Source organism: Odontesthes bonariensis, chromosome 1 (genome assembly GCF_027942865.1).
Source record: "Odontesthes bonariensis isolate fOdoBon6 chromosome 1, fOdoBon6.hap1, whole genome shotgun sequence".
Lineage (NCBI taxonomy): Eukaryota > Metazoa > Chordata > Actinopteri > Atheriniformes > Atherinopsidae > Odontesthes > Odontesthes bonariensis.
Window position 1 is genome coordinate 45,199,537 of NC_134506.1, and position 27,895 is coordinate 45,227,431.

A 27,895-nucleotide genomic window follows, 5' to 3' on the forward strand; every position below is an offset into this window, starting at 1 on the left:
GGAGAGAAAGTAGTCGTTTAGATCCCCAACGTGTTGAAAACCTGACAAAATACCGGCTGTTTACAATTTTGTTCCCACGAATTCTGCGCTACTAAAGCTAGCCGCAGTGAGCAACGCACTTCCCGTTATTTTCACAAAATAAAATACCCGTTGCCTTTTATCATAGAGAAAGCCATTAGGATACAATTGGTGCTTTTGTTTTGAAAACAGGAAGTGAACCTACCCTCGTTGTAGCTAGCTTGAAACTGCCGTTTTGACAGGAAATGACGATCGGCGACGTCACGTTACGTTGCATCTTGGGTAGTTTGAGTATGAGTAGTAACCTCATGATGCATACCCAACATTTAGGAGAATCTAGTATGCATCCGGGAAAAAAGTCAGTATGAGTAGTAGGAGTAGTAGGAGAAGTATGCAGTTTCGAAGACAGCCTTTGACTCGCCGCTAAGCGATGGCTTGTGGCGCACGATCTTCCGTCTCAAAGGTCCCGGGTAACATACAACTTCCAGGTCCTGCTGATTGTAACAATGTGAGCGACATGCTGTAGGAATAATTTCCATCTGATATCAACATTTAGTTGAGGACCTTTCATCGAGGCAGGGAAAAGTAAAATGAGGCAAAAATAGATCAAATGTTGGTGCAACCAAATCCATCTGTACCTTATAACCGGATGAGAACCGATAAGCGATATCGATAATCGAACCGGAATTGCTCAATTCTCAACAATTCCCATCCATTCAAGCTGTCTTTTTTTTTTTTTAATTGATCTGAACTGTTGATTTTAAGATCGTGAACATTCAAGGAAACCCTGTGATAAAAATCAATGAGCCACCGATCAGTCGTCATTGATATTTTGCGCTGTCAGTCACACAGTTTATCTCTGTATTTTATAACTATATTGTAAATGTTATCTTCTCGGCACATGTTAGGCTGAAAATAAATAGGAGTGTGAATGTTTTAGCACGAGTTTGTCTTAATTCAGTTCCTATAGTGATTTGTAGTGATTTCGTGTGGCCATTTCCACTTTGGCCTGATCTGTTTGATGCATTAGCTTCATGCTGGAACTCATTATACAAGCATACAGCTCTGTGAGTCGGTGCCAAAATGTATTCTGGTCACTTCACGCAGACTTTATGGGAGCTTCTACTGTATATATTTAGCCTGACTTACTATTCCAAGCCTTTAAGGCTCTTTACCTGTCCATATGATATCCTTTGGCTTCACAAAGACCCTAATGAGCCCTGCAAAGACAACCCTTCATGTTTAGCATGTTAAATCTAAACTGAATTAATGAGACAATGACTTTGTAGCATTGTTACCAGACCTGTGTGATTTAGAGTTGGATGTGCTGTTTGAAAAGTCTGTGAGGCGTTGAAGGAGTGGGTGTAGGTGCGTGTGGAGCTAATGGATGTCATACTGTTAGGCAAAGGGATTTAAAGGCTACGGCCATCAGGTCAGGTTAGACGTGAAACAAGGTCTTATTGGGTGAAGGGCGCTGCGTGCATGTGTGAAAAACAACCAGCTGCCATTAAGCACTCAGCTCAAGACTAATACTTTGAATTATTATGCATTTACACATAAAACTAAGTTTGCTTCTGACAGGAATTGAGTGAAAATAAGACTTTGACAAAATCTACAGCATCTATTAGGTGTTTTTAATTGATTTTTTTGAGAGATTTGTGTTGTATAAAAGGATTTCTTGTCACGGGGAGTAAGGCTTGGACCCCGAAAATAGACAGCAGGTAGGTAGAGCTTTATTGAAATATACAATTTAAGATGCTGCAGAAGCTGGAAGTCCCAAACAATCCAAATAACATCCAACGTATTTCAAATGAGGACCGGACAGAGAAAGAAACTAAACCAGGTCAAACGGACCATAAAAATTAGGCCTGGGCGAGTTAACTCGTTAATTATCTATCGCCGATAAATATTTTATCACTCATTAACGCACGTTCTATTATAGTAAAAGTCTGTTGCTCACAGGCTTTTATTTTGTAAAAGTCTGTCGCTCACAGGCTTTTATTTTGTAAAAGTCTGCTGCTCACAGGCTTTTATTTTGTAAAAGTCTGTCGCTCACAGGCTTTTATTTTGTAAAAGTCTGTCGCTCACAGGCTTTTATTTTGTAAAAGTCTGTTGCTCACAGGCTTTTATTTTGTGAAAGTCTGTTGCTCACAGGCTTTTATTTTGTAAAAGTCTGTCGCTCACAAGCTTTTATTTTGTAAAAGTCTGTGGTTCACAGGCTTTTATTTTGTAAAAGTCTGTCACTCACAGGCTTTTATTTTCTAAAAGTCTGTCGCTCACAAGCTTTTATTTTGTGAAAGTCTGTTGCTCACAGGCTTTTATTTTGTAAAAGTCTGTCGCTCACAGGCTTTTATTTTGTAAAAGTCTGTCGCTCACAGGCTTTTATTTTCTGAAAGTCTGTTGCTCACAGGCTTTTATTTTGTAAAAGTCTGTCGCTCACAGGCTTTTATTTTGTGAAAGTCTGTTGCTCACAGGCTTTTATTTTGTAAAAGTCTGCTGCTCACAGGCTTTTATTCTGTAAAAGTCTGTTGCTCACAGGCTTTTATTTTGTGAAAGTCTGTTGCTCACAGGCTTTTATTTTGTAAAAGTCTGTTGCTCACAGGCTTTTATTCTGTAAAAGTCTGCTGCTGTCTGCTGTGGAACAGGAAAAGAAAGTAATCGGCGGATCCACCAAACATGGAGAAGGGTACGGAACTTTTACTCGGCCATTTTCATGTTAAAGTTCTTCCAGACGGCGGAGTCGACAGAACCAAAGTCATCTGTAAACACTGCCAAGTTGAATTGTCTTCTCAGCGTAGTAGTTCCAGTCTAAAATATCACTTAAAGGCAAAACACACAACTGATAGCAGCAAGTCATTCAAGGAAACAGACAGTGGAGCGAGGCTTCTACATAAAAACTACAGAAAGATGCTGATGTTAAAAGTGTGTTTGCACAACAAATGTTATGGCACTTTCATTCATATGGCAGCACATTTAAAATAAAGCTAAATGCTAAAAGCTATACGCTACTGTTGGATTCATTTTTGGTTATTCTGCGTACAAATGTGATTAATCGTGATTAATCAGGGAAATCATGTGATTAATTAGATTAAACATTTTAATCGTTGCCCGGCCCTAATAAAAAATAAAGGAAAACAACTCATTATACAACACAGCATGAAAAGATGGGAGATCACACTGTAGATGTGAATTTCCCGGCTGTTACAGTCATCATCCATCCTGCATGCGTCCTTATTCCTGATGATGCCGCTCTGTCAGAAAAGTCTCTTTTGTCCCATCATGCTTCTCCGAATCTCACCAGCTCAGCAACTCACTCGCACATCACTTCGTGGCTCTTTGACATCAATAAAGCTCTCATCTCTCTCAAAGTGTTGCATCCTTCTTCTTCTGACTCTTTGTGAACAGGTTTCTGAGCAGTGTATTCATCTGGTCAAACTCACTTTCAGTGTCAGAGGAGGACGAGTTAAAGTTTTCAGATGTTTATGTTTGATTTATTGTGATCGCTGAATCTTTCATACATTTATTTCACCAGTTTAATGTCACCTCCCCTTTTCCCTGCCTGAGCCGTGACGTTTTCATGATCAATTGGCACCATTTTGATGAGTAAACACAACAAAATGGGCTCTTAAATATACTCGGGGAGACCTTTTTTTTCATGCCTGGTCCTCGATGCTCTGTCCAAGCTCAGTGGTTGCATTTTTGTAAAAAAACGGTAAAATGGAAGCATCAAAACGGCTCAAATCCAAATGAAGCCGCTCTCATTCGCATTTAAGTGTATTTAAGGGAAGTTAAAGGGACAGTTCGCCTCTTTAAAGTGATACTCCGGAGTAGATTCACCCTGGGGTCATTTGAACCGTGATATCCAGCCAAGTAGCCCACCCGCAGTTTTTTCGATATTGGCTGAACATCAGCTGAGTTACTGAGTTATTCCGAATAGCTCAGTACAAGGGTTAATGGATCCTGGCAGTATCTCCAAAATTACCACACTAAAATCACATGACATGACACCAAACTTCTACAGGAGTACAAATATGGTCTGTACTCACCAAACGATGCATTTGGAAGTTTGAAAATAGTCCAGGAGTTTATTATTATCAACACAAGCCTGATAGCTTCTCTGCTGCTAAAGCTGCGTCGACGTCACTTCAGAGAGCTGGGAGCTTCAAAGATGAGGGTTGATCTACTACTGTAGACAACAAAGTATATGCTATATTCTACATGTTTTTTTTTATGATTTTTTATGTTGTAGAGTTGTGAATTTATTTTAATAATGGAGAAATTGAGCAGCCTTGCTTTGTTGTCTACAGTAGTAGATCAACCCTCATCTTACTTTGAAGCTCCCAGCTCCCAGAAGTGACGTCGACGCAGCTTTAGCAGCAGAGAAGCTATCAGGCTTGTGTTGATAATAATAAACTCCTGGACTATGTACAAACTTCCAAATGCATCGTTTTGTGAGTACAGACCATATTTGTACTACTGTAGAAGTTTGGTGTCATGGCATGTGATTTTAGTGTGGTAATTTTGGAGATACTGCCAGGGTCCGTTAGCGCTTGTACTAAGCTATTCGGGATAACTCAGTAACTCAGCTGATGTTCAGCCAATATCGAAAAAACTGCGGGTGGGCTACTTGGCTGGATATCACGGTTCAAATGACCCCAGGGTGAATCTACTCCGGAGTATCACTTTAAAGGGATAGTTCGCCTCTTTTGACATGAAGATGTAGGACATCCCATATCAGCCCTATTTTCTCTCCCTTCGTATCACTGCCTGCTGTGCAGACCGAGCAGCAAACACCGTAACAGGCGCGGCTGTCGGCAGAAAATAACTATTTGCTATTTGAAGACGGCGTGAAAGAAGCATTTTCTTCTGCCAGAGAGAGCTGTCGCTGTCTCAGTCCGAGCTGCTGATCCTGACACGCATGCGTGTTACTTCATACGAGGCCTCGCCCTGCAGGCTTTCAGCTTTTCCTCCCATTCTCGGCCCGGAAAGCCCGCCACAAACACGGGGTCCAGAGCAGATTCGTCTTTGTTCTTATTTTCCCAAAAAGAAAACAGCTTTTAAAAGTAGGTTTGATCTTTGATCCCGCTGCTTTGAAACCACGTTACACTTCATTTTTTCTTTTTCATTCAAATTAAAACTTTATTTCAACTTAGAAACACGTAAAAATACATAGATCAAAACTATATTACAGTACAGGCCAACAGGAAGTCAAAATACATCATAACTACATTTTGAACAGGCTTTCTAATGCAAACCAGGGAAATTTAACCTCATTTGCTATTTGACTTCTTTTCGGTCTTTGTGTGATTGTTTCCTTCCGGGCCTCTTTGTAATAAAGTCTGATACTGTTTGATGATGCCACTCATGTCCCTGATGTACATCTGGATCTGAGAGGGAGCAGGACAGGAAACAGAAGGGATCAGTTGGTGTCGCTCCGCCTGCTTCTCTGCGCCTCCATGAGGGCACCTACCTGCTCCAGCTGTTTGTCGGTGGCACTGATGTCCACACCCTCTGCTCCCACCACGCCGCCGGTCTGTTCAAACAGGTTCAGGGTGGCCATCTTAAGCTGGCCCAGCTCCAGAGTCTTCTTGGCAGCCGTTTCCTGGATGTGATTCCATTGCCTTTGCTGTTTGGAGAGAAGACTTCTGAGCGTCACGGGGAAAACGTCAGCTGGCTCTTAGCTCTGATGGTGGACTTAAGGATTGTGTTTGATACCCAGTTTTGAGCCTCAGAACGGGCCTTCTGTAGCTCAGTCTGGAGCTGGGACAGCTGGTTGTTGCCCTGCAGTAACATCAACTCGTGCTGGTCCTTCAGTTTCAGCAGCTTTTTCCTCTGCTGGCCCACCTGGTCCTGCACCTGATTCTCCCTCTCATAGAGCCGGTCTCTGTACTGGAGCAGGTTCTCAAAGTGAGCGGTGAGTGCGTCCACGTCTTCAAACTGCAAAACACACAATAAGAGTCAACGTTGAAGCAAAGCTACTAGGGCTGGGCCACGATTAAAATGTTTAATCTAATTAATCACATGATTTCCCTGATTAATCACGATTAATTTCATTTGTACGCAGAATCCAAAAATGAATCCAACAGTAGCGTATAGCTTTTAGCATTTAGCTTTATTTTAAATGTGCTGCCATATGAATGAAAGTGCCATAACATTTGTTGTGCAAACACACTTTTAACATCAGCATCTTTCTGTAGTTTTTATGTAGAAGCCTCGCTCCACTGTCTGTTTCCTTGAATGACTTGCTGCTATCAGTTGTGTGTTTTGCCTTTAAGTGATATTTTAGACTGGAACTACTACGCTGAGAAGACAATTCAACTTGGCAGTGTTTACAGATGACTTTGGTTCTGTCGACTCCGCCGTCTGGAAGAACTTTAAAATGAAAATGGCCGAGTAAAAGTTCCGTACCCTTCTCCATGTTTGGTGGATCCGCCGATTACTTTCTTTTCCTGTTCCACAGCAGACAGCAGCAGACTTTTACAAAATAAAAGCCTGTGAGCAACAGACTTTTACAAAATAAAAGCCTGTGAGAACCCCTGGGACACCCCCACATATAAAATCCGCCCCTGGGACACCCCCACATATAAAATCCGCCCCTGGGACACCCCCTCATATAAAATCCGCCCCTGGGACACCCCCTCATATAAAATCCACCCCTGGGACACCCCCTCATATAAAATCCACCCCTGGGACACCCCCGGCTCCGCCCCTGGTCAGATGGTGTAACGGTTTATTGGTGGAGGACTCACCGTGGTCAGCTTGAGAACCTCCTCCAGGAAGTCCTTGAACACGGAGTATTTCTGCACCTCACGCAGCAGCTCCTGTTTCCTCTCAGCCATCTCGGCGTACTCCTGCTCCTGCTGCTCTAACTTTGCCTCCTTTTCCTTCGTCTCTCTCGCTGCCTTCCTCGCAGCGACATCAACCTCCCGCTCCTGGACGGAAAAAGACAGAAATCCCTGCAGCCGACAGTCGCAGCACCGGTTATAAACTCCAACATTTGCATTGTGTTCTGTTGTACCTTCAGGAGCAAGTTGAAGCGCTGCTCCTCCTGTTCTTTGATTTCCTTTTGCAACTCCTGCCTGCGCTGCCTCAAATTCTCCAAATACTGCGTGAAAGCACAGGAAAAATAAAAAGAAGTTGGGTACCTGCACGTAAGCACGCTGTTGTTTCCTGTCGGCCCGCTGGGCAGGCATTACTCAGACACCCAGGCCTGATTCTCGGTCATTACTTCATTCGTTTGCCTTTGGCTCAGCAGGGCTGACCTTCATTCCTGCATATCTGTAACGTTTCATCATTCTGTCCTCTGCTTTTTCCAGGATTGAGACCACAGAAGCACGTTCACTTACGGCTTTTACTCACCTTTCCCTCAGAATCCCACACTCTGGAAACTAAGCGTCAGAAATCACATCTGGAGAAGAAACTGTCACCGGGCCAGGAGGATCCAGCTGAGCCGGCTCCTTCCTGCTCATGGGTCATGTTACTCAGCAAATTTAAATTTAACACTAATTCTAATCCGTAATCCACAACATTTAAAGGGATAGATCGCCCCTTTTGACATGAAGCTCTATGACATCCCATATAAGCAGTATCATTAATCAAAATCATCAAATCAAATTTATTTGTAGCACATTTCATGTACAAAACAGTTCAAAGTGCTTCACATGAAATAAAAGCATTGCAGCAGGGAGTGGAAGAAGCATTAAAAATACATAAAAGAATATAAAGAGAAACAAATAAAGTCATTTAAATGAATTTAAAAACAAGCAACAGTCCAGATAAGTTCAAAGATAGCGTGCAGATTTCATGCATAGACACATGAGAACAGAAATGTCTTTAACCTGGATTTAAAAATGTTTTGTGATGCAAATGTATTACTCTGTTGAACGCATATTGTTTTGAGAAGCAAAACGCTTTATTTTTTAAACCCCAGCCAACTAGCCGGACTACCTTCATCAACACCAAAACGAGGCTGGAACTCGGCTCACAGGACACAGCAGGGGGTAAGAAGATGTTCAGAAATGATGTTGCTGATATGGGATGTTACACAGCTTCATGTCAAAAGAGGCGAACTGTCCCTTTAAATGTGTAGGTATGAGATTTTTAGACATTAGTCAGATCAATTACATTTGAAAACGTCCCATGTTTGCTGGTCCCAAAATCACTTCGGGCTCCAATCGTTATACATCTACATCTGGATTGCAAAGATCCAGATGTGCTCGTCACAGCCTGTCGCAGTTGTTCTGTCTTATTGTCTTTGATTTTTGTACCAAGCTTATTTCTTTTTTCCGTGAAAAAAAAGTGATTCTTGTTGGGAATTTTTTATTTTTAACAATTCCGCTTGTGAAAATGCACAAAGCAAATCCCGCTGGTGTGACGAGCATTTCGTTTGCTCGCGATAACGAGTTATTTATCTCGTTATCGCGAGAAAACGATAACGGCACCTCTCGTGCATCATTCGGTAACCATGGAGACGGCCTGGTTCCTGTCTCCTTAAATGACGCGGGCTGATATGAAAGTTATCTCTACAAGACGAACAAACTGCGAACACATATAAACACATATAAACGGGCGGGCTGGGGAGAAAAAGTGGCCTCGAAAACCATCGGCAAATTAACTCGTTATCTCGAGAAAACCATCAGAAAAAAGTTTATACGGACCACGGCCGCTCTGGGCTTCCGTACTGACCTGTTCGCGCTCCTTGGATGTCTTTCTGAGCTCCTTTAGCTCCCTTTCGCCTGTCTGAAATTCAGTGTAGGCGTATAACTCTGACATGGAAAGATTATTTTGGCTCGCCGTCCCGCTGCTGACACACACACACAGGGGGCGGCAGAAAGTTAGAGCCCGCTCAGATTAGTTCAGGCTGGCAATCCCAAACGTGAAGAAAAACTTACCCAGCAGGCGGACTCTTCTTGGGCTTCGAAAACATTTTCTGCTATTTCTTTTTACCAACTGAACAACAACCAGTTTCACACTTCCTCCCGTCTTTCTTGGTGAACGTTAGTTTTCAAACGGTCGAAGCGAACCGTTGCCACGGCAACGCGATGCCCGCTTTTTAAAAGGCACAATTCGGCGTTTCAGGGTCGGAGGAAAACAACAATCCCTTGACCGTTGAGAAGAGTTTTATTTGTCACTCAGCCTGTTGTGTGTTGATAACCAGTCGATCAATCAATAACCAAACGAACAGTTTCCCAGTTACAATAATGACAATTTTAAATGTGATTCAGAAGCACGGCTCAAAATGTTTATTCAAATTTAACCTTTACATCTAACTCATCAGTTATAGCTCCAATTCAAATTAGTCAAGTAGCTCAATTTGTTTTTTAAAATATTTACAATGATCGTATTAACAACAACAATAATACCAATTCTAGTAAAAAAAAATATAACTACTAACTAATAATAATAATAAATGACTAAATAAAAAAATCAATCAATAAATTTGAGAAGAACATGTCAGCAGTCACTGTTAAAAAGCCTTATGGCTGTGGAAACATGTAAATGTACTTTATTTATGCAGCCCTTTACAGACAATCCTTACGGTGTACCAAAGTGCTTTACAGCAGGTAATACATAAAGAGAAGAAGAAGTAAAAACAAATTAAAACAATAAAAGAACACTGAAAAAACAAATAAAATACAAAAAAATCTAATAAGATGAAATAAGATAAAAGTGTCATCATGCTACTGGGTATTAAAGCCATCCTAAATAAGCAGGTTTTTAGCCTGGATCTGAAGAGGCCCAGGTCAGAAATAAGACGCAGCTGGACGGGGGGCTTATTCCAGAGCCTGGGGGCAGCTTTGGGAAAAGGCTCGCTCACCCCAGGGTTTGTACTCTGACCTGGGCACTTCCAGCAGAAACTGATCTGTTGGCCTCAGAGCTCTACCAGGACTGTTAAAAGCTCAGATAAATACGACGGGGCGAGGCCGCTAAGAGCTTTAAAAACACACATTAAAAGTTTAAAATCAGACAGGAAGGAATGTGAATAAAAATAACACAGCTTTGTTTTCTAACAACGTGCCAAAGTGGTCCCAAACAATAGTTCTCCGGTCCTTTGAAGAACCAGCATAACAGACAACTTAGCAAAGAACCAATTCTAAATAACAATTTGGTGTTTTTACAAAGTCACATCATTTGTTCCCATTTCTTTAGCTGCATGTGTGAAAAACAGCAAAGATAACACAGTGTGACAGACAGAAAACAGGATTTCTGCAGCAACAAGGTGATTCCCAAAGAGCTGCTAGCTGAAAACTTGGCTTATCTCAGCATAATGTGCAGTGTGTCCTTAAAACATCTGAGGAAACTGGACAAGTGGAGGACAGAAGAAGAAGTGTCAGGCCTAAAGAACTATCTCCAGCAGATGAACAGGATCTGAAAGTGATGTCCTTAAGAAAGAGGAAAACATCCAGCAAAGACCTGACACAGGAGCTGAGAGATGCATCTGGACCTTCAGCTGATCCATCTGCTGTTGGCCCAAGCCTCATCAGAAATGGGCTCCATGGAAGGGTGGCTGTCAGGAAGCCGTTCTTAAGGAAGGGAAACAGGGAGAAAAGGCTGAGCTGTGCCAAAGGACACAAGAAGTGGGCTGAAAATCAGTGGCAGCAGGTCTGATGGAGGGATGAATCCTCCCCAGAGCCCGGAGCTCAACATTACTGAAGCAGTGTGGGATCATGTTGGCAGAGAACGCAACAAAAGGCAGCCCACATCCAAAGAAGAGCTTTGGGATGTCCTTCAAGAAGCCTGGAGAACTATTCCTGAAGACTCCTTAAAGAAAGGACAGAAAGCTGTCTGAGAGGGTTCAGGCTGTGCTGGAGGAGAAAGCAGCTCAGAGCAGATATTCACTTTGTGAATTTGTTCGGGAATAGTTTCTACTATATTGTAATATCAACAAAATTACTGAATGTATTGGTGATTATTACCTAAATTTAAGGCTCTCTGCAGAAGAGTAGCCCTGTGATACAAAAAACACTACAAAACAATGACAACAAAAAAAAGTTAAGATATATCAATGTTATGTTTACATCTTAATGCACAGCTCCAGAAGAGAAATGGAGAATTACCGGATGTGTAGAATTAAATAAATTGCCAGGAATGACACAATCTACAAAAGTTAGTGTTTACATTTATTAATTTGTTCACATTTATCAATAAGATATGTTGTGTTTGCACTTAGTGCTGTTTGGTTTTTAATTGTTTGTACAGAAGAGGTTATAATAATAATAACAAGAACATTCTTATTGTTATTGTTATTATTAGAATGATCGCGTTTCTTAAAAAAAAGTTTCGATATTTTCGTTGAGTTTTTAGCTCTAAAACGAACTCTTTTAAACGGAAACGGAAATGACGTACAGGCACTTTTCTTGATATTTTTTTCTCTTGATTCGGGTGAAATTACAGAGAAATTAATCTATATATTTTTTTTAAACTTTGCGCTGAAGCTCATTATATTTAGCCATATCATTAATCTTAAGAAAAATATTTGTTTAAGAGCTTTTGGCAAAGGTGCAGCGCGGTTTCCATCGTCTCAATAATCACAGAACTGCGCATGCGCAGGCTCCTCCAGTTGTCTGTTGACAAATGTGACCAATGCATCTGTCCCGTCTCCAATTCAGTCGCCAAGTGGAATAAAATGTAACTTTAAGGGATTTCTAGAGAAGGCGGTATTTAGGGTGGATTCTTCATGACCTTGTGAAACCGGTAAGCAATTAAAAGTAATATTTTGACCGGTTTGGGCTGCATGACATGACAGAGCGAATTTAATAAGTGGACTGGAAGCAATTCAACGCTAGCTAGTAAGTTAGCATATAGCTGCAGCAGGATAAAGTTAGCGAGCTGCGTTAGCATTAGCTATAACTGGTATGTTTAAATACCCCGACCGGCTTGGGCACTTCAATCCCTGAGGCCTTCCTCAGGAAGCACTGTGCTGCCTACGAGCAGTGCCGTGGTCAGTTGTTCAGTTGGTATAACGTTCAGAGATTCAAAGTTAGCAACTAAGCTAATGACTAAACCTCTGCTAACATTGTACAACTTTTAGTGAAGCTGGACAGATATTAGCACCGTGCATGTATTCCTAATGTGTGGCCTTATACTTAATGAAAGCTACGCATTAAGCTGACTGACATGTCTGTGCATGTTTTAACAAGCTGTCCGCAGTATCTGCACTCTACTCTTAAACCTTACCCTGCTAATATCTATGTGTTATTTAGACTCGACGCTTTAAATGTAAATGCAGATATAATCTGGCGAGGACGGCTCTTCACCAAGCGGTGCGCAGTTGCTCGTGCTGCCTATTGCTCCTCATGGACTGATCAATGATTTGCCAATTTTTTGTTTCATGTCTCCTGAAATCCGGGATCTTTGAGACTATGTAACCTGCCGCGGGTTGTGTCAGAGAACCAGTTTGACCTGAATGTTTCTGTAGCGTCACGTTGGCTGGACTGTTGAGTAAAGTGAGTGAATGAATGAACTTGGGTGTTCATGCTACATTGTAGTTTTTGCCACTCCAAACACAAAGAGCCCCACCTGTCAGACTGGCTTTAAAGAAAGGTTGTGCCTCCCTGCTGCTGAAGTTTAGGTTCCGGCCAGTTTTAAAGTGGAAAGTCGTAACTCTGTGCGTTTAAATTGTGAGCTGGGCTGTTGTCCATACAACCACATGACTGCCTTGGCATTCCTCTGGCTTGCTTTTGTGAGGCTGTTTGATGAAATGACCCAGAAAGCCTGCACTCCTGAAGTCAATTATCTGATTCAGTGCAATGCTTATAAATATTTGAATGAGAAAACACCATGAGCCCAGCCTGGGTTTGGATTGCATGACACCCAATCGCTGTGTGTTTATGCACTGAAGGAGCCCAGTTTTGGAGTCTTGTCCTGTTTTTTTTATTGTGTTGCTGGTGTTTATGTGAAACCTGAGAAACCTGGCTGTTTGTGTCTCTGTATAGGTGGTCACATCCACATTTTTAACCACAAATCTGGAGCTGTGACTTTCTTTTCTTTATATTTTCAGCCACCAGGGTTCAGAAAGGTGGACAAGGTGTTTACGTACCACCGCGTCTTAGTTTCTGTCCCCGCGGAGAGTTTCCAGGTTCCTAAAAGCAGAATAAGACGTTAAGGTGTATGACACATAAACGGGATAGATTCAATCTGCGCTCGGATTCTGGTGTGCATGTGAATGGAGTCAACTGTGGTGCTGCCGTTTATCTCCTGTTTAATTTATTGCTAACACGATATTTAAAGGTCTCCAGGCCCACATCAATAAATGAAAGGAAATTGGCGTGTGCACCATTTCCTGAATCAGTTCTGTGGTTCAGTCAGTTAGGTCCCCCAAAAAAACGCGTTACTGGTACACTCATTGTTTTAGGCATGAAGTTGAACTGAAGATTTACCATAATGAAACACACTGCGCACATAGAAGCTGTAATACTGTAATTGCTTGCGTCTACAATTCCTTCTCTTAAAGGGAAAGTTTTTTATTTTTTTTTAAACCTGGACCTTATTTTTGGCATAAAATCCGTTCATCTGCTCACCGATAACAGTTTGGTGAAAGTCGGCGTCCTTCTGAAGATATTTAGATCACTGGAGATCGGCGTATATCCATATAACGGGAGAGAACAGGGCAGAGACAATACAGCCTCTAAATAAGGCGTTATCTGTCTTTATTTCACCAATACTTTAAGACCAATGAATGAATGAACGTGTACTATTGAGCTGTTAGCTCAGAGCTGCCGTGTTGTTGTTATCCGGGGCTATCGGGGGGGCTTATAGGAAGCTTTCTACATACGCTTCTACTTGGATGACGTCATCACCGCTGCAGCACAGCTCATTCACTCCGTGCTCTGTGACGGTCGGCTAACTTCACACAGAGTTTGCTAGTTTTGTGCAACATGGCAGGATATTTATCAGATTTTGGTGTCGTGGACGACGACTTTGACTATTTTTGAAACCGCATACTTCTCCTACTACTCCTACTAACTTTTTTTAGTTAGTATGTGAGTTTGAGTAAGCGAGAAGTTCCCGGATGCATACTAGATTCTCCGAAATGTTGGGTATGCATCATGAGGTTACTACTCATACTCAAACTACCCAAGATGCAACGTAACGTGATGTCGCCGATTGTCATTTCCTGTCAAAACGACAGTTTCAAGCTAGCTACAACGAGGGATGTTAACCGATGACCGTATGACCGATGGTTGACCGAATCAACGACGTCCGGTTAGAATTTTTAACACTCACTATATCTTTAGAAATGTTATGTGAGCATGAGCCATCCCACAATGGAAGAACAACCGCAGCAGAGCTCACGTAGCGCCCTCCTCAGACCGGTTGCAACTTGTACGCCGTACATGGCGGGTCCTGTCTGCGCAGTTAAAAAAAAAATCGCCACTATTAACCTAAATAAAGCCAATGTGGCTGCGTGTGGACTACGACATAATGATATTTGTAACACTGTAATGACAAAAGACACAAGACTAACTTAGCCTACTTGTTGTGATATATTCATCTATACTTAAATGGCAAGACGACAGGAACTTATTGCAAAGGATTTTGTGCAGCATCTAGCTACGCCACAGAGGCTGTTGGCATTCGGTAAGTTTTTTTTTTTTTAACAAAGTCATTGGTTGACCTACTTTCCTGTAACACCGCCAAATGCACCGTTCTCTGTTTGTGACTTTGTAACGGGGGCTTTTAACAGCCCGAGTTCGGTGCCGCGTTTGATTCGTGTTTAAAAAGTACCGTGACTGGAAGGGCGCCGCTGTGCCGTGTGGCTGTGCGTGTCTGCGCAGGCACCGCAATTATTTTTCTACCCAAAACCCTTATTCCTCCACAAGTACGCCTACAACTAGTGGTCAATGATTGGGGAAAATGTTTAATACCAAAGGCACGAACTAACATTGATTGTGTGATGGGAGCCTAGCCAGTCTAAAATGGGGGCATAACTTGTTCTACGAGGCAGAGAAAGACGTGCGACAGGACACAGATATCATAAATGGCACTTATAGTATTTTCGGTGACCGACTTTAATCGACTAATGAGGCTCAGTGGTCGGTCAAGACTTTTTTTAAATTTTGACATCCCTAGCTACAACGAGGGTAGGTTCACTTCCTGTTTTCAAAACAAAAGCACCAATTGTATGGTAATGGCTTTCCCTGTGATAAAAGGCAACGGGTATTTTATTTTGTGAAAATAACAGGAAGTGCGTTGCTCACTGCGGCTAGCTTTAGTAGCGCCGAATTCGTGGGAACAAAATTGTAAACAGCCGGTATTTTGTCAGGTTTTCAACACGTTGGGGATCTAAACGACTACTTTCTCACCTGAAAATGTTTCAAATGTTGCTAAAGTTTACAGAGTTTAGAGCTTAAGAGAAATCAGCTTCAGGCCGGCTGATTTCGGCTCGGGCAGGAGCGAAATGCATTGTGGGTAAACGCTCTGCATACTGTCTGATCGATGAATGAGCTGTGCTGCAGCGGTGCGCGTCGATGACATCATCCAAGTAGAAGCGTATGTAGAAAGCTTCCTATAAGCCCCCCGATAGCCCCGGATAACAACAACACGGCAGCTCTGAGCTAACAGTGCAATAGTACGCCTTCATTCGTTCATTGGTCTTAAAGTATTGGTGAAATAAAGACAGATAATGCCTTATTTAGAGGCCGTATTGTCTCTGCCCTGTTCTCTCCCGTTATATGGATATACGCCGATCTCCAGTGATCTAAATATCTTCCGAAGGACGCCGACTTTCACCAAACTGTTATCGGTGAGCAGATGAATGGATTTTAGGCCAAAAATAAGGTCCAGGTTTAAAAAAAAAAATAAATGAACTTCTCCTTTAAAGCGATTTACTGAAAAGAGAAATATATATTTTCTAAACTTTGTGGTTTCACAAACAAGACAAAAACCAAATCAGTAACATGCCTATTATTTAAAAGGATCCAGAAATGTATGGACATCATATCTGTTTATGTGAGAAACAGACCATGAGCCAGTCCAAATTCCTCCATTCGCCCCGACCCCTCTGTTTTAAAGCAGTAAGGTGCAAAGGTAAAAGTAAAAATGGTGTCTTACTCTGCAAAATGGAGACACAAGTCTGTATAAGAGGAGGATTCCAGGAGCTCTGACAGATATATTGAGGGCTGTTTTTTTGTTTATTTTTTTTCTGCACATAAATCACAATGAAGCAGAAAATTTATGTAAAAATTAAATTAAAATTAATTTAGAATGACATATTCCCAGATTCTGAATAATAAATTGAGTGTGTCTGTATTTCAGGTCGTAACATAACCATGCTGAAGTGGTTTTCTGGAGAAGAGGGAGAGCCTGGATCTGAAGTGAGTACATATGAGCTCGTGTTGAATAGATTTACGGGTCAGCTTACAACAGCAATAACATTTAAAGCTGTTCTAAAGCTCACTGGTATATTAGGAGGAAAATACCTCACCGCATTCCTCCATCGAACCATCGAAAAGCTGCTGGATGATTCCAGATCACAGCTGAAACTGAAGTTTCTGTGAAATAAAAGTAAATGTAATGTGTAGTATTTAATTATACTGGTACAAACAGGCTTGATCATGTGAAATTATTACATACTCATAGATTAACGGCTTATTTTAGCCAGATTTGACAACGTTTCTCACTCGTTTCATGTCATGTTGAGCATCTGCATCAGTGGAAACCCAGTGAAAGGTTTGCAGTGGGTTTCATGTCCAGATAAACTGGAATTAGTTGGACTGCTGAGCACGGGGCAAAGCCAGAGCTCCCGCTTCCTGTGACGGGGGGGAACCGCTCGTCCATTTTAAATCCCCCTGCATCCCCTTCCTTTTTGCTCTCTTATCTTTGTTTTCATAAAAAAACGTTGCTCAGGTTGTCCACGCTGGTACCAGAGCTGCATTTTATTTTGGAGTTGCTGCATCTCTAACATCTGTTTGCTGTAACAAAAGCAGCTCCGGGCCACGGCTGCACAATATCATACAAAAACAATGAAATGTTTTCATTGTAGTATATTTTTTATTTAAAAAACTGGGATTTTTAATAGATGACTAAACAGAAAAGTTGATTTTTAAAGAATGAACCACTTGAGAATGATTGTTTTTATAAGAAAGAGAAAAATGTCACCTGATCTTTCCTGATGGGACGCTGCAGAAGAATTGCTGCCTTCCTCAGAAGTGAGGCTGTTTTAGGGGAGAACTGTGCCCAGAACATCACTTAAAGGGACAGTTCGCCTCTTCTGACATGAAGCTGTGTAACATCCCATATCAGCAGCATCATTTCTGAACATCTTCTTACCCCCTGCTGCGTCCTGTGAGCAGAGTTCCAGCCTCGTTTTGGTGTTGATGAAGGTAGTCCGGCTAGTTGGCTGGGGTTTAAAAAATAAAGCGTTTTGCTTCTCAGAACAATATGCGTTCAACAGAGTAATACATTTGCATCACAAAATGGTTCTCCAGGACAAAGTCAGACCTCACAATCGCTTGGCGCCCTTGTTCCCTCTGAGCTGCTCACACATTCTGAGCGCACAAAAAAATCTATGCAGCGCATGAAATAAAATTCACCATAAACATATGAATTAATATCTAATACTAGGTCTAATCTAATCTAATCTAATTAATTAGACCAATACTGTGTTTTTCTGTACCATTTTTCAATATAACGCAGTGAGTGACAGGTGTTCAGCCAATGATACGGTTTACTTACGCTATGCAGCCAATCAGAGCATTGATAGTGCTTTCATATGGCCCTATTTTCTCTCCCTTCGTATCACTGCCTGCTGCCGCCTGCCGCGCCTGTTACGGTGTTTGCTGCTCGGTCTGCGCTTCGGTCTGCACTTCGGTCTACACAGCAGGCAGTGATAGGAAGGGAGAGAAAATAGGGCCAAGAGATTGTGAGGTCTGACTTTTTCCTGGAGAACCATTTTGTGATGCAAATGTATTACTCTGTTGAACGCATATTGTTCTGAGAAGCAAAACGCTTTATTTTTTAAACCCCAGCCAACTAGCCGGACTACCTTCATCAACACCAAAACGAGGCTGGAACTCTGCTCACAGGACGCAGCAGGGGGTAAGAAGATGTTCATAAATGATGTTGCTGATATGGGATGTTACACAGCTTCATGTCAAAAGAGGCGAACTGTCCCTTTAAAGGAGGAAGCAGTTGTTCTGTTCTGGTCCCTCTGAGCAAAAGGGGGAGACCACCGCATGGAGAGGGGAATAGTCAAAGCGCTCAGTTCCTCAAACCAGATATTTTTAATTTATTCTACTCTGAGAGAGATGATTCTGATTAGACAGAGTAATAAACTGACTCACCTCTCCAGGGGCGCCGAAAAGGGGGGTAAAAGGAGAAGGATTCTAGGGGCCCATGATTAAGAGGGGCCCAGAGAGGCCCTAATAAAATTATAATACTGACAAAAAATAATATGACACTAAGTTATTAACTAACTTATAATCACAAATATATTTTATTTACTGGTAACAATAACTTTATTTGTTTTGGAAACATTACGTTTATGTTTTGTATTTTTCAGGTAGCCTAATTTAGAGTTTAGAATCAGTGTTGCAGCAAATAAATGAATTATATTGGATTCCTCGTGCTCAGTGTTACCTACCTCACCTGTCATGTTTTTATTTTTTCACAAATATGGGAACGATAGTCAGAAATACCATTAAAATGCATAGTTAAATGTAAAATAGCATCACAAATTTTAGCCGACCTCCTGGCCGGCTGTTTGGGGGCCCAGTAAAAATAATTTTCATGGGGCCCAAAATCCCTAGCGGCGCCCCTGCACCTCTCCAATCTGTAGTTTCTTTTTAAGCTCAAACCTTCCTTTTCTGCATTTTGTACCCGACTCGTTTCTCTTGGTACAGTCAGACCCTCCATCTTGCTCACTAGTTACAAACTCTGTTTGACTTTAAAGTTAATAAGAAGTTTGTGGACCTCGACTGGTGGAGTGGGCCCCCTGTGCTGCTATATATCGGACCATATATCTCACCAGAATACAGGTTAACACAGCTACTGTTGAACTAAGGACGCTGCCTTGGAGGGGTCGCTGGAGTTTAGTTCACATTGGACACAAATCAAAGATAGTTTTTGTAATTGTTGTGGCTGAATAGAAACTCTAACCCATCGGAGATGCTCTGATATAACACTTACCTCCAGTACAGAGTGGTAACCGGCCCCCCCGGCTCTGCTGTGTCTCCTCAGGGGCCCGGCTCTCCCCGCGGAGCTGCTGCAGGTGGAGAGGTCGCCGTGGAGGAAATGTCAGAGAGGCTGGCCCAAACCGAGCAGCTCGTCTCCCAGCTGAAGGAGTTGATCAGGGAGAAGGATGCAGCGCTTCGCTCCAAAGATGATCAGCTCAGGGTGAGCTCAGAGTCTCTTTGGCCCCTGTTTTTAATAATAACTGTGCTAACAGTAATCTTAGCTCAGTTTAATCACAGTTTAGGCCAAATTTAACTCACCTTTGCCAAACGAGGGGTCTTCCTTCTGGCGATTAACTCAACCTATAAACAACATGTACCTCTATTTGAATATATTAATTTATTATATATAATTTATCTCTATTTAAAATTGATTGATCCTTGATTGATTTTTCATTGTTTTCTGTTTGTCTCTTCATATTTCTGTTCCTTTTTTTCCCTTCTTCGCTCTCCCTCTCTCTCTGTCCCCCGGTCCGGTTCGGCACTATCACATGTTAAGTATTGTAACAAAAATAAATAAATAAATAAGGAGTCTATGGGCATCAAGGGGAGCTTTACATTCATAAAGCTTCCCTCGGCATAGCAAATGTGTTTGGCATAAACGGTATTCAGATTACAATTCTGCTGCCATAATGCTCGACAGGACAAGGGGTAAAAAAAATAAATAAAAAAATAAAACAAAATAAATAAGTAAAAAATATATATAATAAAAAAAATTAATTAATAAATAGTAAATATAAATAAATAAATAGAAATAGAAATAAATAAATATAAACAAATAAAATTGATTGATTGATATATATATTTATTTTTTATTTATTTAGTCATTCATTATTGTTATTAGTATTATTATTAATTAGTATTAGTATTTTTATTAGAATTGTTATTATTATTGTTGTTGTGAATATACAATCAATGTAAATATTAAAAATTTTTTGAGCTACTTGACTAATTTGAATTTCCCCCATTGGGGGATGAATAAAGTATTTTTCTATTCTATTTACTGGGTCACTGTGTTTATTCTGCATGTGTCGAAGCGTCGGCATGCGCTGTGCAAGTTCTGGAGCCCCTTTGGGAGAGATCTGTGTCCAGTCACATGAGTTATTCTGAGACAGTTTGCACTACTGTTCCCGTCTGTCCCCGACTCAGATCAATCAGTGAAAAACCCAGAACATGTTAAGTTTAAAAGCCTCGAGTCAAAGTCTGCTATTCAACAATAAAGACAGGAATGTGAGATTGGAGCCCAGTGGTAAATGTTTGGCTAAGAAGCCACATAAGAGGTGATGTGAGTGCAAACAGGAACATGAGCTCTGCTGCCAGGCTTCGTTGTTCTGCTTCTCACACTGGAGTCCTTGTTGTTGAACTTTCCCTTTTACATTTCATGCAGCCGGCTTTTAATTGTTTTTATTCAGGCATTTAACAGATCAAACTTGGGGTAAAGATTGTATTGATTGTGACTCAGGTGGAGAAGGAGGCATGCGAGGCCAAACTGTCGAAGCTGCGCCTTCAAAACAAAGCCAAAGTGACGTCGCTGACGTCGCAGCTGGAGGAGCTGAAGAGGAGGCCGGGGGAACCCGGCACGCCAACGCACGGCAAGAAGGCACGAGCAGGCGCAGTCTGACATGTGTATTCCAACATTTAAGAGCACAAAGTGAAGGAAATGATTCCCCAAAGCTCATAAAGCTCATCCATCTATGTGTTCGTGTCTAATACAACATCTGATTGTTGCCACCAGGGGGCAAAAAGGCTCTACCATATCTAAAGTAGCTGTGTACCTGCTTATAGGGTTCATCAGAGGGAGGAGGGGAGCAGGCCAGCCGGGGGAAGATCGTGTTGCTGAAGAGGAAGGTCGAGGAGCTGGAGCAGCAGCTCGCACAGAGAGACGGAGAACTGGCAAACAAGGTGAATAATATTCATGTCCAACTGCAGCAAAACCACATCTATCTATCTATCTATCTATCTATCTATCTATCTATCTATCTATCTATCTATCTATCTATCGATCTATCGATCTATCGATCGATCTGTCGCGATAACCGCAAAATGCAATCACCGCGGTGCTGAGAGGACCTCCGCGGTGCGTGTCCAGGCCACCGCCCCCACCGCACGCCCGCTTGCACGCGCAGAACAACTCGAGAAACTAAAAGAGTTTTTAAGACTGCACAGTAGATACAAAGCGACTGACAGAACTGATACTTTTTTAAAGCCAGCACAGTAATAATTATACATTGTATATTCCCCGCAAGGCAGGAGAAACACATTAACACAGCGAGGTGGCGCGTTTCTGTCGTCATCTTTGCATATAGGCACCGCACACGCACACACGTCTGCATGCTACTCGTTGTGGTCTCATTCTCCCTCAGCAGCTGATATTACAAGAATATGCTTACTCAGTGTCGTAGCAATAGAAGTTAAAATAAAATGCAGTGGCCTACCTTTATCTCGGCTTTACTCCTCTGCCTAGTCCGGACACTTATGGCTTTGAATCTTCCCTTATTATCCATGTTTAACGTTGTAAATGCGACCGTCTAATATCAACAATAAACTAGCTTCCACAGAACCACAGCTTGGTGTGCACATTTGCTGTTGGGAAATACCTGATCATTTCAACAAAACTGTGTAGGTGAAACTATTTAAAAAAAAAAAAAAAAAAAAAACGTTTAAAAAATGTGCCGTGCCAGAAATAAGCTCTAACAGTTTCGCGGAAACAGTTAAAGTTCAGCTTGGGTTGGTTGGTCGGCGGCAGTCTGTTTAAAAAAAAAACTGTATCCCGGACACGTGAGCTCAACTGCTGCCCTGATCTGCTTCGTTTTTCTCCGTCATTACTAAACGAAACGTGCGCAGGTCTGCAACAATGTTGATATTTGCCATGTGGCACTGGCAACAATGCAGAACTGGGGTATGCGCAGCTTGATCTCCGCTATGTTGGTCTGTGAGCGAGTAAATGACAGGCAAAGCAAAGTGAAATGTCAGAATCGCTGGGGAAAAAAGCCGGATTATGCGCTCGATTTTCATCTAACATTGCGTGTCGTGGAAAGTAGCCTAATGAACAAAAATGCGATATCACCGCATACCGCGCTGTTGAGCGGCTATGAGTCACCGCGGTGGGAATTCCCTCACCGCGACAGCTCTATCTATCTATCTATCTATCTATCTATCTATCTATCTATCTATCTATCTATCTATCTATCTATCTATCTATCTATCTATCTATCTATCTATCTATCTATCTATCTATCTATCTATCTATCTATCTATCTATCTATCTATCTATCTATCTATCTATCTATCTATCTATCAATCATTGTCCCAGCCACCTGGTGTAATATTCCCACCCTAAATATTCCCAGAGTTTCGTAGTCTGACACATTTGTTGTATACGGAGAACATTTAGCCTATTTGCTGCATCACGCATTTCTTTTAGCTTCCATTTCCTAAGGAGAAAAGGCTTGAAACCTTTTTTATTTTCTTTATCCAAAGTATTTCTAAATCTTGCAGATAAAAGAGTTGGAGTCACAGCAGCAACGAGGTTCAGAAATGGATGCTATGCTAACAGAGAGGGACAAGAAACTGGCAGAAAAGGAGGCTTATATCGTGCACCTGCAGATGGGATTGGCAGGAGATCAACCCACCACTCCTGCCCCACAACAACAGGTCAGTCATCCCCTGGGGAGATGTTTGAAAGTCCTGCCATATATTCTGGGATTGTCCAGTCATAACACATTTCTGGTTAGAGATACACAAAACATTGGAAAGTATATTTAATGTGAAAATACCTCTCCGGTTTTGCATTTTTATTTTAAGGAAAGATGATTTTCACCCAGGGTACTTCAACAATTATTTCTTTGGGGTTCTGATATCTGTTTGTAAAAAAAAAAAAAAAAAAAAAAAAAAAAAAACACTAGGTGCTGGCTGCTTCCTCTGAATAGAGGAAAAAATAGCTTTTTCACTTCACCTGCGAATGAACAGATTTATTAAGTCATGGTCAGCTTGGGTCACGACCAGATTTCGTGGAGTTAACAAATTGATAGATTTGGTTTTTGTGGTGATGTTTTGTCTAGGGCTGGGCGAGTTATTATTATCACGTTAACTCATTAATTATTTAACGCAGACAAATATATTATCGCGCATTGACGCAGGTTTTATTATTCATTTTATTATTGTAAAAGTTTGTTTGCTCACAGGCTTTTATTTTGTAAAAGTCTGCTGCTGTCTGCTGTGGAACAGGAAAAGAAAGTAATCGGCGGATCCACAAAACTAGGAGAAGGGTACGGAACTTTTACTCGGCCATTTTCATGTTAAAGTTCTTCCAGACGGCGGAGTCGACAGAACCAAAGTCATCTGTAAACTCTGCCAAGTTGAATTGTCTTCTCAGCGTAGTAGTTCCAGTCTAAAATATCACTTAAAGGTAAAACACACAACTGATAGCAGCAAGTCATTCAAGGAAACAGACAGTGGAGCGAGGCTTCTACATAAAAACTACAGAAAGATGCTGATGTTAAAAGTGTGTTAGCACAACAAATGTTATGGCACTTTCATTCATATGGCAGCACATTTAAAATAAAGCTAAATGCTAAAAGCTATACACTACTTTTGGATTCATTTTTGGGATTCTGCGTACAAATGCGATTAATCGTGATTAATCAGGGAAATCATGCGATTAATTAGATTAAAAGTTTTAATCGTTGCCCAGCCCTAATTAAAATACTAAATCATACAATAAATATGTAAAAGCAGATCGTCCTCAGTCACCATTAGCGGTCATTTTAAATGATTAAAATGACCATTTTAACAATTAAAATCAACGGCATGCACCTGTGGCTTCCTGTCGTAGCTGCCAGCCCAACTACAAGTGCAAAGAGCGGAAATCTTTGGATTTTTTGGGGGGATTTTGCGTACAAATGCGATTAATCGTGATTAATTGAGATTAAAATTTTTTAATCGGTGCCCAGCCCTAGTTTTTTCTTTGTTTTATTCATTTATTTTTCTTGGGATTTATTTGTTTTGTTTCAGTTTTTCTCATAATCTGATACTCTTGGTTGGTCTCCTGTTTATTTTATTTAATATTTTATTTAATTGTTTAGAGAAACCCAGATGTTGATGTCCCAACATACCATATATGTTTCTGTTACATCCTGTTCTGTTTATTTTAATAAAAAAAATTCTCTATAGTTCTTTACTTGGATAAAGTTGGATAAAACTTGATAAAGAATAAACATTTTGAATGTAAATCCTCTGAAACTCTTCGGCGGTGCTGATCTGTGCTTTTCGCCCTCAGCTGGCGGAGAACAGCGGAGCGATGGAGGAGCTGCAGCTGCTGGTGCAGAGTCTGACCAAGAAGGTGGGAGAAGCAGAGGAACGCTACAGTTTGCTGCAGGAGCAGGCGGACAGCCTCAAAGAGCTGCTGGTCACAGAGAAGGAGCAGTACAACCAGAAGGAAAGCATGTTCAAGCAGAATGTAAGTCTCCAAAGCATCCAGATGTTCTGGGGCCTCGTTTGCCGTCTGATGATGTGGAGATGTTTTGTTTTCAGATCCAGACGTTCAAAGACATCATCATTCAAAAAGATAATCAGCTGATGGAGATCAACCAGATGCACGAGCAGGAGCTCTTCAAGCTGGCGGCAAAGTCGGACGCCAGCGCGGACCTGGAGCAGGTGACGACAACACGAGTTGAGTTTGATGAAGGCGGCTCGTTTCAGTTTCTTTAATCGAGTGTCACGCGTTTGTCGCCCTCAGCTTCTGAAGGCGCTAAAGCAGAAGCTGCACGAGAAGGAGGAGGTGCTGCTCGGTAAAACCCAGGTCATCGATGTTCTGCAGGGAGAAGTGGATGGCAGGGACCAGCGGATCAAGGTCAGCAAACAGGTTTACACCCCAAGCATTCTGTCCTCTTGGCAGATCAGTTCTTACAATGTTAATAAGAGATGTTCCCATCAGGTTTTTTATCCCCCGAGTCATTTGATTCTGAGTCCTGATCCGATACTTCTACAGTACGTTAAAAAAATGAAGAACGGCGAAGAAACAGATCCAGGATGTCCTTGATTTTTTTTTTTTTTTTTTATTCACCTTATTTTATCATTTAACACTTATAAACAGAGCACTTCTGTGAGGTAGCTTGAACAAAAAAAAAGGAATAAAGTAATAAACAAATTCTTCACATTGTAGTTTAGTGCAACAATGTAAATGTACTTTATTTCTACAGCCCTTTAATCCTTACGGTGTACCAAAGTGCTTTACAGCAGGTAATAAATAAAGAGAAGAATAAGTAAAAACAATTAAAAAAGAAACAGTTAAAGCAATAAAATTTAACAAAATTGAATAAGATCAAAGTGCCATCATACTACTGGAGATTAAAAGCAATCCTAAATAGAATAGAAAAATACTTTATTCATCCCCCAATGGGGGAAATTCAAATTAGTCAAGTAGCTCAAAAAATTATTAATATTTACAATGATTGTATATTAACAACAACAATAATAATACCAATTCTTTTTTTTTTTTTTTAAATCTTTTTATTGAGAAAAAGAAACAAGAGTAGTGATAATGACTTATCGGTAAGGTTACATAAGATTTATCTCTTTCTTTTTTCTTTTTTTTAAACACACAGAACACCCCCAAAATAATAATAATAATAAGGTTTTAGTTACGGGTAACTATAAATAGATACACCTGAATAAAATTAAAACACAAATAAATGAATAGGATTTCAATCATACCAATTCTAATAAAAATACTACTACTAACTAATAATAATAATAAATGACTAAATAAATGAATTAATAAAAAAAAATCAATCAATTTGAGAAGAATTAAAGTAGGTTTGTAGCCTAGATTTGTCTACAATGTCTAATATAAAAACGAGCAGCAGCTCAACCTGAAATACCTGCAGGCATGTAAACAAATAAGCAAATAAAAGTGCCACAGTGTTCTAAAGTAAGGCCAGTAATGTGCTTTAACTGCACTCCTAATTCTTCCTCTCCTCCTCTGGCTTCACAGAAGGAAATGTAAGATTTTCTTGATGCAAACCAACCTTGTCAGGTTTCAGCCTGTTCCTGCTCTCATCAGGGATGTTAGCCATGTCCTCCCCACCTCTTGGAATCCCAAAGTTTGCACATCCCACAGTTTGCAATCGCAGCATTTTTGTCGTCCATTTTAAAATCCCTCCACACCGCGGACATTCGGCCCCCAAATGCAAGCTGCTGCCGTGTTCTGCTTCGCTTCACGGCAGCAAAGTGACGTCATGCCGCATGTTTCTGTGTGGAGTTCAGACCAGAGACATAAAAATCAGGGGAGTTAGGATTATTGTAGTTGGACCACCTTCCTCAGTGGAAATAAATGTAATGTGGGGGCATTGGAGACCCATCCAAGATGGCGGCCGCGCTGATACGTCAGCTCCAACAGGCAGCGTCAGTCTGAGGCATCTGCCTATATTATGTCTGTGGTTGAGACGGTCTGACTCTGTACCACCACAGAACAGGAAATACTAAGCTGTGATTTATTTATTTTTTTCTCATTTGATTTTAAATATTATAGTTCTGATAAAAAATAATAATGAGAATAAATATACATATAGGCTGTGTTCGAAACTGCATACTTCTCCTACTACTCCTACTACTCATACTAACTTTTTGAGTTAGTATGCGAGTTTGAGTAAGCGAGAAGTTCCCGGATGCATACTAGATTCTCCTAAATGTTGGGTATGCATCATGAGGTTACTACTCATACTCAAACTACCCAAGATGCAACGTAACTTGACGTCGCCGATCGTCATTTCCTGTCAAAACGGCAGTTTCAAGCTAGCTACAACCAGGGTAGGTTCACTTCCTGTTTTCAAAACAAAAGCACCAATTGTATGGTAATGGCTTTCCCTATGATAAAAGGCAACGGGTATTTTATTTTGTGAAAATAACAGGAAGTGCGTTGCTCACTGCGGCTAGCTTTAGTAGCGCCGAATTCGTGGGAACAAAATTGTAAACAGCCGGTATTTTGTCAGGTTTTCAACACGTTGGGGATCTAAACGACTACTTTCTCACCTGAAAATGTTTCAAATGTTGCTAAAGTTTACAGAGTTTAGAGCTTAAATGAAATCAGCTTCAGGCCGGCTGATTTTGTCTCGGGCAGGAGCGAAATGCATTGTGGGTAAACGCTCTGCATACTGTCTGATCGATCAGTATGGAAGTATGTAGTATGCGGTTTCGAACACAGCCATAGAGATAGGCTACATATCCGATTCCGATCGAGTCAGAAACCATGTGATCAGATCGGGACATCCCTAATTTTAATTGAACCCAAACGTAGTATCGCCTTTGTTTTATCTAGTTTGTTCATCCCAAAAGCCCTCAAATGACACCTTATCCCTCTCAGCTGAACTGTTGATTTCTCTCTTTCCTCACAGGAGCTCACAGAGCGACTGCATCGGCTGACGCTGGAGCGAGAGAACCTGGAATCCAAGATGGAGGCAGAGAAGCACGTGATGCGAGCACAACTTCGAGACCTGATGGAGAAGCAGCAGATGGAGGTACAACGGGTGACCGAGCAACATCAGGCACAGATGGACCAGGTCCAGCAGGACCTGCTGGGGCAGCTGCAGGAGCTCAGAAGAGCCTCATTAGCTGCACCAACCGCCAGCCAAGAGGCCTCGGGAGGTGGAAACCTGCCCACTGATTCAGCCTCCGTCCAGAGGATGGCTGAGCTGGAAGGTTGGCTC

The 27,895-nt window shown here is 41.4% G+C and overlaps 2 protein-coding genes across 8 annotated transcripts in view; one reads left to right on the plus strand and one right to left on the minus strand.

Moving 5' to 3' along the window:
* Window positions 1–5,288: 5,288 nt before the first annotated feature.
* LOC142383919 (coiled-coil domain-containing protein 42 homolog) lies at window positions 5,289–8,998 on the minus strand. The gene is made up of 7 exons (XM_075469761.1): window positions 8,910–8,998; window positions 8,704–8,821; window positions 7,037–7,123; window positions 6,768–6,950; window positions 5,734–5,955; window positions 5,489–5,644; window positions 5,289–5,405 (listed from the first exon to the last, which is right to left on the minus strand). The coding sequence occupies exons 1-7, from the start codon at window positions 8,942–8,944 to the stop codon at window positions 5,289–5,291; spliced, it is 918 nt and encodes a 305-aa protein (XP_075325876.1). The 5' UTR covers window positions 8,945–8,998.
* A 2,584-nt stretch (window positions 8,999–11,582) lies between these two features.
* The window catches only part of LOC142382372 (uncharacterized), a 54,024-nt gene continuing 37,711 nt past the window's right edge, over window positions 11,583–27,895 (plus strand). For all 7 annotated transcript variants that reach the window (XM_075468149.1, XM_075468175.1, XM_075468158.1 and 4 more), the window contains exons 1-10: window positions 11,583–11,712; window positions 16,276–16,334; window positions 19,198–19,353; window positions 20,653–20,790; window positions 20,976–21,092; window positions 22,689–22,844; window positions 24,469–24,648; window positions 24,723–24,845; window positions 24,928–25,041; window positions 27,584–27,887. In XM_075468149.1, coding sequence (XP_075324264.1) covers window positions 16,290–16,334; window positions 19,198–19,353; window positions 20,653–20,790; window positions 20,976–21,092; window positions 22,689–22,844; window positions 24,469–24,648; window positions 24,723–24,845; window positions 24,928–25,041; window positions 27,584–27,887 — 1,333 coding nt within the window. In that variant the 5' untranslated portion in view covers window positions 11,583–11,712; window positions 16,276–16,289. The remainder of the gene's footprint in view (window positions 11,713–16,275; window positions 16,335–19,197; window positions 19,354–20,652; window positions 20,791–20,975; window positions 21,093–22,688; window positions 22,845–24,468; window positions 24,649–24,722; window positions 24,846–24,927; window positions 25,042–27,583; window positions 27,888–27,895) is intronic.